This window comes from Prionailurus bengalensis, chromosome F2 (assembly GCF_016509475.1).
Source record: "Prionailurus bengalensis isolate Pbe53 chromosome F2, Fcat_Pben_1.1_paternal_pri, whole genome shotgun sequence".
Taxonomy (NCBI): Eukaryota; Metazoa; Chordata; class Mammalia; order Carnivora; family Felidae; genus Prionailurus; species Prionailurus bengalensis.
In genome coordinates, this window is record NC_057353.1 from 57,842,685 (window position 1) to 57,856,524 (window position 13,840).

At 33.2% G+C, this 13,840-nt stretch overlaps 1 protein-coding gene across 1 annotated transcript in view; it reads right to left on the bottom strand.

The window, feature by feature from the left end:
* Positions 1-13,840, bottom strand: part of CSMD3 (CUB and Sushi multiple domains 3) — a 1,274,540-nt gene that overhangs the window by 753,135 nt on the left and 507,565 nt on the right. Inside the window, exon 7 of the mRNA XM_043601622.1 lies at positions 198-509. Coding sequence (XP_043457557.1) covers positions 198-509 — 312 coding nt within the window. The remainder of the gene's footprint in view (positions 1-197; positions 510-13,840) is intronic.

Genomic DNA, 13,840 nt, shown 5'->3' on the forward strand with positions numbered 1-13,840 from the left:
TCTGATTTGTATTTTTTAATTTCTGTGTTTTCAAATTATTCAGGGTTTGGCTATAACAATCTATATTTTGCAGCTAAGCTTTTTCCTTTGGCTTCCTACATCTTGGCTCTCTTTCAGCTCATTCTCCAATTCGAATCGTTACCAAAATATAGCTTTGGCTGTAACTAAACGGGCACAAGTAAAATAACATCCAATACCTCTATGAGTAACAACTGCAAGCTCTTTAGTTCTTTCTATCTGTTCAGCATTTCGTGGTCTTCTCCTTGTACTTTGTGTATCTGCTTGATGAGGAGAGAGCCCGTCCTTGGATGTGTTGGGGTCCAGACCTGAATTTCTGAGACTCGAAACTTGCACTCGCTGTTCCTCAGAAAGTCTATGGATGGTGACAGCTGTAACACTGGATACAGTAACATCTGCAGGTGTGCTAGCAACAGCAATAGCACCAGTGGTAGTCCTGTTATGCTCCTCTAACTCACCAGTGGAGGTAGTGTGGGTCAATGTAGAAGAACCTGTGGGACACAGTAGCACTAGATGCTAACTTTTTCTTTTAAATTGTGTTTATTTTTTTCTGATAAGTTTAATAAATTATATTCCCTTCTATTACCTTAAGGATAACCAACACGAAGAGGCAAAACACAAACACGCCCCTAAAATGTGAAGTAACCAGATCCAATGATTGCTTCGTATCAATCAACTTCTGAATAGGTATCACACACAAATATACCACATTTTCACTGTGACACGTTAGGGGAGAAAGGTGAAATAGTAAACCCTTCATGGAGTCCTGAACCAATCTTTGTTCTTTATCTACAGATGAATATTAGCAACAAATGCCTGGCAAGTGACAAATTTTGACAGAATGGGTAACCGTGTAACCACACTTTTCTCAAAAGTATGCTTTGAAGAGTCTGTGCCATATCTGTTCATAATTTCTGGGAAAAACATCAAAAATTTCTATTTTAAGATAAGCAAGTGAAGGAGAATTTAAAATCAAAGCCAAAATTAAAACAAAATGATTAAAAAAATAAAACCCTGAATAACTATTCTATGCAGATGTCTATCTTAACCTCACTTGCCAGAAAGCAGCCAACATGATAAAATATTCAACGCCGTGAGCTATATATGCATTAGGCTCCGGTGGGTTGTTTTTGGAAGTTGGGTAATATACTTCACTATTTTAAAGTAAAATTTGAGATTAACCAATTCTCAGTTAGTTAAAATTAATCACTATATTTAGAAATGATTGAGAATTAACTAATAGCATGGAACTTTTACGCATACGAAAGTAGCTTTAATAAATGGTTAAGAATTCCCAAATATCTCATAAGTGTTTCACAGTATATATTTCTCTACATTCTTAACTTTATTAAGGTTTCACTGTAATTTAAAAATAGATTTTTAAAGGAGCTGAATTAGGGTTTTCTTTTTCTCTCGCTTAAACCTTTTTAAAAGATTGTCTGTGGTAGTACATAATTCTTACATAATGAAAGAAAGTAGTTTGTCTTTCTTATAATAGAAGTATGAAACTGAAGATATATTTAAAAGGCTCTTGACATCTAAAATGCTTAACAAGAAAAAAAATACTGAGTGTTGGAAGTACAGCTACTAATTAGGAATAATCGTCAGGTCCTGGTTAGAAAACTTCTGAGTATTTTTTAAAGCCAATGAGTGGTATATTTTCATATCCTTGCCTTCTCAATAAACTGCATCTCAAACTTCTGTCCACAGTGTATAATTAGATATTGTAGACAAAAATACATAGGAATAGTTGAACCATTCTGCAAGAGGAAAATAGCTTTCTCCCATAATGTCATTTGAGTATGCTCTGCCTTCTTTTTCTTTTTCTTTTTTCCCTCTTGTGTTATAGGCAGGTGAGTGGTAAGATTAGTAATTCTGATTTCTGCTTTCAGCCAAAAAAGGACGTCAAACACGGGGGTCCTCTCATTCATAAGCAGCAAAGGGAAACATGTCTGCTACAGGTTCTGCCAGCCTACATTGTCATTAAAATTGAAGCTTGGTTTAATTTGGTTTGGAAACTCAAATGATGGTTGTATTTTCAGGGAGCCAAGGGTAAATGAGGTATGGCAATTATCAGATAATTTTAAAGGCCTTTAATATATTCTAAAGCATCAGTCAGAAAGAAGCTGCTACTGAATATTTATCCAAGTTATATTGTGAAGATTACAATCTCCCTAAATTCATGTTGGTTATGCAAATTGACCAGTAACATCTACTAAGCTAATATTTAGTAAGATTTTTCTTTAATCACACGATTAAGCAATAACTACGTTTACAATACTAACATTTAGTAATTAACCTCATGATAAAGCAGACATTTGAAGGGCCCATGTGCTTACTCTAAAAACAATGACCTGATCATATTATTCACCTAGGGAGTTTAACTGTATCTTCTACTTTAGAAAGGAAGTAGAAAATCAGGGTGGATAAAAAACTAACACTTTAAAACTTTTCATAACTGTATCATAATTTCCCAGCTTTCAGTTTTAGTTTAAAGAGGAAACTATTTAATTGTAAACATTTGCTGCAAAATGCAATCTAAAAGCATGAAAAATATTAGAATGTGTATGTACTCTATCTCAAATCTCAATGTTCTGACCTTATTCCAAGGAGTAAACTGAGGAGCTATTATATTCTATCATTGAAGTTATTACAATTGATCCCAAATAATCTCATGTGTTTGGGTCAATAACTCTGGGATAATTCTTAACAATGTATCTAAGTTCCTTCTATAACTAATCCTCAAGATTTATAGACCAGTTCCCGACACTGATTTTCTTGAAGACACCAGAGGATAAATACAGTTCCTGACAAAATTTGAGTTAGAACTGATCTTTGTTAGCCTTTAGACCCAGGATTTGCTAACATCCCGTCTTAAAAATCTTCAGTAATAGAACTCCACTTCTGGCTAATGGTGGTAGCGATTCGGTACTATCCTCTTAACCTGAATGCAGAACTTGGTGGAATATTAGAAAAAAGCATTGAAAAACCAATTTATTTAACAACCATAGTCCAACCAGATATATACTTCAACCAGATATTTTACTAACTAGTACCTATGTTTTATGTATATTTTGTGTTCATATTCTTTCTTCCTCATACTAGAATGCAAGCTCCCTAAAGATTGAGATTTTTGTATATTCTATTCATTGCTGAATTACCTAATATCTAAAACAGTGCCTGGTACACAGTAGATGCTCAAGAAATATTCATCAAAAGAAAGAATGAATGAATCCATTTAATAATAATTCTAAAATAATATTAACAATAATAAAGAATAAATTTCACAAATGAAATATGATGATAATTGTTACCATGGCAAAGTCATAATTCAAACAGTATAATGAATGAAGAGAAATTCTAAAGGGAGGAAGAATAATAATTTTGTTTTTAACTTTCAAAGACATCATTTTGAAAAAGTGTGGAATCTGAAGATTTATTTGCATGAGTTACTTGAAGATTTGTGTCATAATTCCCAAACCTTAAAAGATACAATGTTCACATGAAATGGATTTACTTAGAATGTTCAAATTTCTGTAGAGTGAAGAATAGTTATATGTCAAAATAGCAGGAGACAGAAGTGCATCTAAATGTAGTTAAATATGTTGATATATAAAATGGAATAACCTCCATAAAGAAATAACATCGGTTTCCTCTATAAGGCAATAAAATCATCCATCACCATACAGTTATATCATATATTATATAATCATTTTATCTAAAATGTAGACCAATTTAGAATACTGGTTTTAGTACCACTTTAAATTGGCAGTGTGTGAAACACAGATTTTTAAATTGTCAAAATGCACCATTTACCATTTAACAGTTTAAAAACACTCAACATTTTTGCATACATAACTGTTTTATGAGGTAATTGCCAATGTTAGAAAAAGCCTTGGGATTCTGTATAGCAACAATCCGTTATTAAATATATTATATAGCTAACTCAATGTTAAAATATATTTTGTTTTATTTTTTAAAAATTTAAGTATGCTACACAATTAAGTAAACATGATCTTTGATAGCACAATATTAAATGCATATGTTACACAACATACAACCCCAATTAAGAAATAAAATGTACATCCAGAAAATTCATTCTTCGTTTGAAATTAAATTATGTATACAAGATGTAGTTTATCACAATTAGATTATCCTGTCATTAAATCTCTTGAGATATATTTAAAAGTTAGATGTTTACAACATAAACACAGGTCTAAGGTATATTTTATTAATATTCTTTAATAAAACATTTCTCAGTATAACAAAAATAAAATGAAATGGTTTACATATATAAGCATGCTTCCCTAAATCATAACTATGTGCCATATTTGGAACTATGATAATGGAAAATGACATACGCTACACATGTAAACTGGTAAATTTATTTAACAGGAATCCTTACAATATTAAATTTGGATTACATTATGTATTATAATGAGAATTGTGTTTTGGAAGGCTTTCTTATTTCAACAACATCTTCAAGAGACTAAACATGTTTCGTATAAAGCCATTTATAAGTGTGTCATTTAGAAAGTGTAACCAAAAACTCTTTCTGCAATTGAATTTGAATTTCTTTATGATTAAATTTTTAGCCTTACAGATTTTTAAAACAATTTTGCTTCGTAACTATTGTCTAACTCACCACAAAATTGAAGAGCAGAATGTATTGCTAAAGATATGAGTGGATGGCCCAATATGTACACAACTACGTAAGCACATGTTAAAGATAATTGCATATTCAAAGAAGTAGCTTTTAGATATTTATGTTTGGCATGTTATTTTATATTAAAATATATATCCTGTTCCATTAATTTTAGTATTCCAGGTGAAACATTTGAATGAAAGTTTAACTAACAAAATAATTCTAAATGAATAATTTTGTGACATTACGATATATAATGAAGGAAAATGCAATAAACATTTAACATGAAAACATGCAAAAGGAAAAATATACAAAATAACATCAAAATAAAATCTAAATACAACTAATGCAACAATTCTATTTGAGCCATTATTTAGATATTCTATAAATTTTAGCATATGTAATTTGATTTATGTTACATTTCTTCAATATTACTTGGACAAAACTTAAACATGTTAATAAGTGAGGCAACTCTTGCAAACTAATTGCAATATGTGCAAATGAGGCAAAACAAAGTCACTGCTTTGTGACATGCTATAATTTTCAGGAAGCATATTGCAATCAGGTATATAATTTGGGTATTTTGCATTTTAAACATTATTAATTCCAGTCTGCTAAAATCTCTAAAGCTTAGTATTTTACAGTACAAATTAGTGGATGTGCTTGTACTATGAATATTCAACTGAGAGAAGAAATGGGTAAACTGAAATGGAAAGTAGCCTTTAAACTGTAAAAGAAATATAAATGATCTACCTTTGGTTAACTGTTACCTAATATAAAATGATCTTTCTGACTAGGAGAATTTTAAGTGAAACAATCCTGGAAAAAAATAGTTTGTAACTTAAAGAGTTGGTCTCGACTATAGTTTTAATCTTAAATTAAAATGTTGTATTTGTGCTAAAACTACATAGGATTATGATCTAAAAATAGCTAAATAAATGAAAATAAGATATTCCTGATTATAAGACGCAGCTCTAAGTAAAAAACATTCTACCAATTAAACTATGACATAACAATGCAAAAACTCTGTCACCTGCATCCAGATTGCTGAGATGTTAAAATGTGAAAAGATATTGATCATGATAGAGTTAAAAAGAAATCAGTAATTCTAGACACAGATTTTCTACGATCACAAATTAATTAAATAAATTAGGTGTGTATTAATTTACAGATAGAACTGAGAGTTCAAATATAATTTATCTTTCTGAGTTGATTGATTAATATGTTTCTATTTATGTTATATATTTCTATTCAAGTTTCTAAGCATTAAATAAGGAAATCAACATTAAATTTTGCAAATGGGTTTGTTACTGTTTATCAGGTACAAGTGATCAGACTGATTTAATATGCAAAGTGACTAAATAAACATTTAGAGTCTAAGCTGAAACTGATGATACATCTACTAAATTCACACTTACTGAGAGTAAATTAATAATTATAAAACAAATATTCAACAAGATATTTACTAATGTCAAGTTGTTTACATGCAAAATAAAAACCCCACATTCTGAATTGTTTGAAATGTTGATAAACCCATATGCCAAGCAACTATAAATACCTTTATCTAAATGAAATATAGAAAATATCAAAAGTTTTAGAAAGTATATGGAGAGTACTATATAGGTCCACCATGACAAAACTATATATAAAAACATATATATGATAAATATATATTTATAACATATATATTATAAATGTCTGAATGTTATAGTAAATATCATCACAGTTTTACTATAAAAATGTGAGAAAATAGACATCTCATTATTAGTACTAAAAGAGCATACTAGGGAAAAAAACTTTTTTAAATAGACAGTTGGAAGACTCGTAAAGAAACTCTCTCCCTCTTAAAGGACCAATTCTTGTTTGTACCTAGTTGATTAAAGTTGCAGAATCAGATGTTCTCATCATTTATTCCTTTTCAAATATTTTGGAAGGCTCAACTATGTGTAGCAGTGGGTCCTAGGGGTAATTGTTTTAATGTGCTCAAACACACACACCACTCATAGGAATAAATACCCACAAAATACAAACTGAATCTTTAGTGTAACTAAGCATAACGTTCTTCCCTAAAATCACAATATTGACAATCAAACTTAAAGGCCTGGGTTTTGAAATAAAATTGATGGCACCCTTGTCACATTTGATAAGAATATGAGCAAAGGGTATAGTGCCCTTCCACACCTTTCTAAAACCATCTCCTAGAATGTCAACTGTTAGATTTCTTTCTTGCCACAGCTCTTATCTCTCAGCTCAAGTAGAAGTATTTGTCCTTCAACAAACAAAATGTAACTGAACACAAACTTGTTTCACTTCCTTCGACACAAAAGCTTGTGGAATAGCTACCAGTTCTTCGGAAGATTTAAAGGTGTTATCAGGAAAAAGGAATACTAATATATTTAATTCCAAAGTGTTAACATCAGGAATTCCTTCACTTTCAGAGTCTTGCTGTCTCTGATAATGGATATGTATTAATAGATTTTTGGAAGTACAAAGTGTGTCTCATATGTGTGCACCCCCCACGTCTTCTTGAATGTTTAATGAGTATGTGAGAAATGAATGAACGTGGCTAAATGTACTACTCTCTTCTTTCTAAAAATTAAATATTTTACTTTATGTTAGTATTTATTGAGGGTTAAATGTATTTTTAAGGATATAAATATAAAAAATTGGGCCTCTCCAGATGTGTTCAAACGATACAAAAAACACTCCACTATAATATAACTGCAATTTATATGGCATGTACTAGACTAGAAGGAAAAGAGAGGAAGGAACATCTAAGAACACATAAATCACCCCTTCATTCTGTGTTTTCTCAAATGCGGGTAGCATATCCCTTCTCTTCCATTCTCCAGCATCCTTTTCACTCCCCCACCCAAATAATCTTTTAATGACAGCATTATGAAGGAGAAAGGAAAGAAGTAAGAGAAAGGAACTGGTAAGGTTACTCTTTCTACCAATCATGGTTGAAAGGAAAAAATAAGAGGCTTTATTCTGACACAGCCCATCATGTCCCTGAGTCCTTCCCACCTTGCCTATCTGACTGCATCCATGTTTATTGTCTATTTCCTTCTCTAGTGGTCTTCTAGTTTGCAGGGGGCAGAGGTGCTTCATTTTCCATTAATTTTAAGTGTTCTTTTTTAGAAAATTTACATAACTCTGGCTTTATTTTTTTATTTTTTATTTATATTTTTAAATATGAAATTTATTGTCAAATTGGTTTCCATACAACACCCAGTGCTCATCCCAACAGGTGCTGTCAATGCCTATCACCCACTTTCCCCTGCCTCCCACCCCCCATCAACCCTCAGGGTATTCTCAGTTTTTAAGAGTCTCTTATGGTTTGCCTCCTTCCCTCTCTGTAACTTTTTTTTCCCTTTCCCCTCCCCCATGGTCTTCTGTTAAGTTTCTCAAGATCCAGATAAGAGTGAAACATACGGTATCTAGGTATTGCTCTCTGAAGACTGTCCTCTTAGACACAAATACCTTTCTGGTTGAGAGAACACACACACCAGAATGACTGCCTAACCATTCAGTTTGAATTCGTTTATTGCAAAGTTTTCTTCTCCTCAAAATAAATAATAGGGACACGTTGAGAACTAAGTTTTTGAGGAGTGTGAAGCGTGTGGTAGATCATTGAATGCTCCTGGTTGAGGGATTTATTATAAATTGATATCTGATCCCATGTGACTGTTATATGACTGGAAGTCCTGGGTTCATTACAAGCAAGTGGGGCATAAGGGAGGTGTGGGCGGGTAGGAAAGGGCTGACATTCTGAAGGAAAGACTATTACAGTATTGATTGCTGAGAGGTTGCTGAGCAACTGGTGAGTATGTGCATAAATATGCTAAAGTAGAGCAGCCTAACAAGAAAACGAAGCCAAGAAAGGTTTGATTTTCCTGCCTCATACACTCTGTAAGACACTTTTTATTTTATAGCAGCTAATTAATTAGTAGCAGAAGTGATTTGCTTGAAAATGGGTGCCAATCTTGGCTTAAAAATGTTGCATTTTGGAGGGAAAAAAAACCCTTCAGAAATAGTAAGAACCTATAGAGTTAATCTTCAAAGACTACTATTAACCAGAAAGGCACATATATTACACAGTCCCTTTGGGGTTTATGTATAATTCTCTGTTAGGGTACTTAAAATAAAAATTTCTATATTGAGAGGTAAATCTTTATATTCCTTCATGTAATTACCTTGCAAAGGTCCACCTTTCTTTCCTTCTCTTTCTTTCTTTACCAAAAATATATTTTATTTCAAGACACTATGCACAGACTGTCTTTTAATAACATCAATAATATAAAGATACAAATACTCTAAAAATTATAGCTGAAATTTGCATGTGTACTTGGCTTCAAATATGTTTTGTACTTTAGTTTAATTATGGAAATTGATGTGCTAAAATTGAGAGATAAAATGTGGACATCTGACTGAGGAGCATCTCAAAAATCATCCGCTCTAACATTGTGACATCAGGCCAACTCTCTTTAACACTTCCTACTCTAAGAGTAGAAAGTTTGATGCACTGGGTGATACATATCAGAAGGTTAATTAGAGCTTCCTTCACTCGAATCTTGCCTGTGGAAGAGACATATAAGTTTGTGTTTTAAATACAAAGGAATCCCATCTCTTTTAGAGTAGAAGTTACTTGGAAAGACGGGAAAAACAAGAGCAAAATATGAACAAAAAAGATTCAGCAAGGGGCTTGGGGTTTTTGTAACGTTTTTATAGATATTGGGGAAAAACTTTATCTTGTATTTATTCTGGAGAAAGCAAATGTTATTTACTTAATAAAATCTTTCTTTTCCCCATCGCTTCGATGCCAAAGAAAGTGAGCATTTTTCCCTTTCCTATGTTGTAGTAGCATTTCAAATACTGACTTTAAAAGTGGATACATCATGGGGCACCTGGGTGGCTCAGTCGGTTGAGCGGCCAACTTCGACCCAGGTCATGATCTCACGGCTCGTGGGTTCGAGCCCCGTGTCGGGCTCTGTGCTGACAGCTAGGTGCCTGGAGCCTGTTTCAGATTCTGTGTCTCCCTGTCTCACTCTGTCCCTAGCCCACTCGCATTCTGTCTCCCTTTCTCTCAAAAATAAATCAACATTAAAAAAAAAACGGAGACATCTCATCTTCCCTTTCCCTCTTTTTTATTTCACAAACATGAATTAAATGACGACTATTCATCAAGCACAAATACACCCCCCCAAAACACACACACACACACACACACACACACACACACACACACACACCTTTTCTCTCTTACAGAGATCCCATCCTTGCCTTGCAAGTAAACTTTCATGAATTTAAAAAATCAGTGCTATGTGATATATTCAATGAAAGATACATAGAGAACGATGAAAATATAGCTGGAAAGCCCTTTGCTATGTTTCCAAAATGGAAAAGTGTGTCTAGTGGAAAAGATGTTGGAATTGAGTTTAAAGGATGAGCAGATTTTGCCAGATATTTTAGGAATAAAAGAACATCCTAGTCAGAGGTAACCATTTAAGAAAAAGGTGTGGCAGGGGAAAATGCAAGACATGCTCAGCCAATTGTAAATTATTTGATACAGCAAGAATGAAGACAGAGTAAGAGCAGATTTGATAGGTAGAGACCAATGTTTGAAGAGCCAAGAAAAGTCAACTTGAAAAGGACACCTGAAAAGATGAGGCATCACTGAAGAATATTAAGCAGGAGACTGGCACGACAGGATTGTCATTTCAGAAGCATTGTAATTGCTGTAATGTGGAGAAGGTACTAGAGTTATGTGGACTAAAGGCGGGGCAACTCTTCAGCTGACCCCCATAACATGACTATGAGCACCTTGATACAGGGTTGCTAGATGGAGTAAATAAAAACATAGAACACTCCGTTGAATTTGAATGTCAGATAAACAACATCTGTCTTTTTACAAGTACTTCCTATACAACACTGGGGACAGATTTATAATAAAAATTATCCACTGAGGGCGTCTGGGTGGCTCAGTCAGTTAAGGGTCCTATTCTCGATTTTGGCTCAGGTCATGATCTCATTGTTCTACAGTTTGAGCCCTAAGTTGGGATCTGTGCTGACAGCAAGGAGCCTGCTTGGGATTCTTTCTCCCTCCCTCCTTCCCTCTCTGCCCCTCCCCTGCTTGTGAGAGTGTTCTCTTTCTTTCTCTCTCTCAAAATAAGTAAATAAACTTTAAAAATAAAAAAGAAGATATTAAAAAATATATTTACTGTTTATCTGACATTCAAATTCAACCAGGAATCCTGGATATTATCTGAAAGCAATTCAGACTTACAAACTTTGAAAATTTCTGCATAGCAAGCAAGTTAAAACTATTAACAAATATTGATCCATTTAATGTAATGTGCTTTGATTGATCCTATGAAGACTTATGAAATGCAGAGAGTAGGCATGATAACATCATAAGAACATCTAGACAAAATTCATTCAAGCATCTTTTTATGAAATGAAAACTAAAAAGAAGATAAGTGAATGAGGTACACTAAGACATTTTATTCCACTTGTATTTAAATTCTATATTCTTCATTTTAGTATTAAAAATAGCTAATACTCTAGCCCTTTTTCATTATAGACCGCAAGTTCTATACTTGAGGGAGAAAATAATATTGAGAAGTAAATCTATAGATGATTCATACAAAACAGTGCCAACTTTTTTATTAATGCTTCATTCCAAAGAAACCTGAATTGAAGATATTTCCAGCAAGAACTTAATGGACTTGGAATTGTATCCAAGCAATAGAAATGGTAACGAATAATGAATGAAAATATCATTCTCATATTATCAAGTAAGTCTTTTGACCTGTTAATCTTTTCCCATCCTTGTTTTTTTTTTCAGATGGTAGAAAGTATAAAATGAAAGTAGAAAATTCAGTTATCTCTTTTTGTGATATATGTATACACACACACGTGTGTGTATATCTATCTATATACACACATACACACACATACATACTGATATATACGAGAGGAGATACAGACACTATACAGAGAAACCATATATACATGCATATTATATTTAATTCTATAGAAAGACACATATATACATTATATACATATATATATCTATATGCTCTGAATTCTGAAAAGGTTTCTTTGAGTAAAGATGTTCTATTTGATCAAAATCACATACATTTTAATTGGAAAACTTTATGATGAAAATGATTAATTAAAACAAAGGAAGGTTTCTTACCATTAAAGTGGTTTTAAATATCTGAAAGTTTTATATCTAACCTAATGATTTTGCTACATTACAATTACAGGTAATAATGTGAACATCCAATCATTTTTCTGAAGAGTATTTTTAACTTTCATAAGGGTGATAGAAATTTGCTCTTCTCACTTGTGGGATGGTGTCTTTGTATCACCGCAAATTTCTGAGTGGAGTTGATTAAGACACTGTAAACATATTTGCATTCCAATATGTTTACCTGAAATGACTAGATAACAAAACTATTTATAAAGAGCAACAATCATTTACTGAGTACAAATTATGTTCTAGACACAGTTGTAATTAATTTATTCCATCCTCAAAAGTACCTGTAAATGGAGGACATTAAAGCTTAAAGCAGCTTCCATAATACACGGACTCACTTTGCTAGTAGGCAGAAAGCTGGGATTTGGAAGTAAATTGTGTACTCCCAAAACTACAATCCTAACTCTTGTGAAATCAGTAACCTCTGTTTAGTCTCTCCAATATAAGACAGCATGTGAACACTTGCGTCTAAATCCACATGTTATTTATTTATGTTTTGTTTTCATTATATTTCTTCCCAATCACTTTCTTCTCCAGCACATGTCTGTTTCTAGGTTCTTCTTACAATTCCCTCGCCTCAGGGCAAGAAGGTTCTGTAGGCTAAAAGGGAAATTTGCTGTAATATCTCTCCATAACTTTAATTTCCTAAAGTTTAGGCCTCTTCAGGGGATTGTGTCAAATGACAGGATAGGGGGAATGACTAGGGTAAAAGTTGAGGGGCCAAGGAGAGGCAATAAAGATAACACACACATACCCTTCCTGCTGCATTGCAGGAAAGTGGAAACATCCAGGAACCTGGACTCTCATCTTTGGCTAAGATACTCATCTCAGGCTTGTCATGGGAAGTTTAGAATCGTTTGACTTCAAGTGAGTGAAGTGTGTGCTTGAACAATGATGACTGAGTGCCTTTCTCCTTATTGTCCATACACTGCAAAGGTCCCTTGGGTTCTTGTGCAACTTGAGGGAAGAAGAATGTGCCAATGTTTCTTCCACCCACCCTCCACAGGGACCTGGACAAAATTTTTCTCCTGTTAGATACAATGGTGGCTCTCAAATTCACTCGAATTTGAAAGAACAAAGTAACATTTCTTGCCCAGGCAAGTCTGTGGATAAATTACCTCTTTCAGTTGCAAATCTAGCCAAAATGCACAGCATGCCCTAAACAGCCTGTCTCCTTGTTGTTTTTCGTTTCAGGTTGACATATGATGTTTCTGTGTTCTTACTATTTCCTCCTCTAATATTACAGTTTTTCCCTGATAAAACCATTCTTAGTAATCTAATTTCACTTATCTTTAAGTATTATCTGCTGCTCAATTGTTAAAAGACTCACATTATCACTCCCCAAGGCTTCTTACCATGTTGCTAAACTGGATCCCTTTTTTTTTTTTTTTTGGTTTATTTTTGCTTGTTTGCTTTAAAGCATGAACAAAGCTTCTGTAAACTTCTGGGGCTAACTTTTACCTACATGACTTCTCTAATCTTCAGAAAATTTCATGGAAGGTCTTTTTTTTTCCTGAGTCCCACATATATTGTATTATTCAGGAAGAGTAGATGGTTTTCTAGGACTTGTCCTACAGACCCAGGAATCAATTAGTTTTCAGCAACTATTCATCACTGATTCAAAGTCCTACTAACCATAGATTCTAACAACTGCCAATCATTTTCTTTTTGTAAGTTCCATGATAAACATTTTACATTTAATCTTTGTAACAATCACAGGGCATAGATTATAATTCATATAGTCAAGGGTAAATACCTTGATTAAGGGCATTCATTCATATATTCACTCATGTATTTATTCAACAAGAACTTATTGAGCACCCATTCTGCACCAGGCACTGAATGATGACAGTATGTTTCCTAAGAGAGATTACATTTAAGTGAGGGAGACAACGAATGTACCGATTAATATA